Consider the following 604-nt stretch of genomic DNA (forward strand, 5'->3'; position numbering starts at 1 on the left):
TGCTGTTGATCAGCGCCTCCACCGCGTCCTCGGGGCTGAAGCCCAGCGCCTCCGGGTTGAGCTGCTGCGGGTACCCCGTCATCCAGTAGTAGTCTTCCAGGTGGGTCTTCTGGTCGGAGCCGGAGCCGGGGCTGGGCGCCGAGAAGCTGGGGGACGGGGGCACGGAGCTGCAGGGCGTGCTCATCGGGGTGGAGGAGAGCGATCCCCCGGCGATCAGGCGGCCGCACTGGCTGATAATGCGATCGGTCTCCACCGGCTCCTTTTTCACTTCAAACTTCATCAGATCGAAGTCATTAACATATTCCATGGCCAGGGGACTGGTGGGCAGGTCGGAGCTGCTCATCGCCAGCTCTGATGCCATCCTTTTGCTGCCGAGAGTCCTCCAGAAAGGGTGCGCTCCGGGAGCGAGGGGGCTGCTCTGAGTCGCCACCGGGTGAGCCAGCTTGATTTTTGGCGAGCTCCGCTCCGCTCTCCTGCTCTGCCTCCGATCCGGTCCGCCCCGGCGGCTCCTCTCCCGCTCCGCGTTATCCCTCGCAGAGGCTCCGCTGATGCATCAGAGCGCGGGGCTCTCGCTATTCGCCTTTTGCATAGAGGTTTTTTTTTT

The 604-nt window shown here is 63.6% G+C and overlaps 1 protein-coding gene across 1 annotated transcript in view; it reads right to left on the bottom strand.

The window, feature by feature from the left end:
* Positions 1–604, bottom strand: part of MAF (MAF bZIP transcription factor) — a 182,612-nt gene extending 182,008 nt beyond the window's left edge. Inside the window, exon 1 of the mRNA XM_031058413.1 lies at positions 2–604. Within this exon, the coding sequence (XP_030914273.1) occupies positions 2–361 (360 nt within the window). The 5' untranslated portion in view covers positions 362–604. The remainder of the gene's footprint in view (position 1) is intronic.

The sequence above is a fragment of the Geospiza fortis genome, unplaced genomic scaffold (assembly GCF_000277835.1).
Source record: "Geospiza fortis unplaced genomic scaffold, GeoFor_1.0 scaffold97, whole genome shotgun sequence".
Taxonomy (NCBI): domain Eukaryota; kingdom Metazoa; phylum Chordata; class Aves; order Passeriformes; family Thraupidae; genus Geospiza; species Geospiza fortis.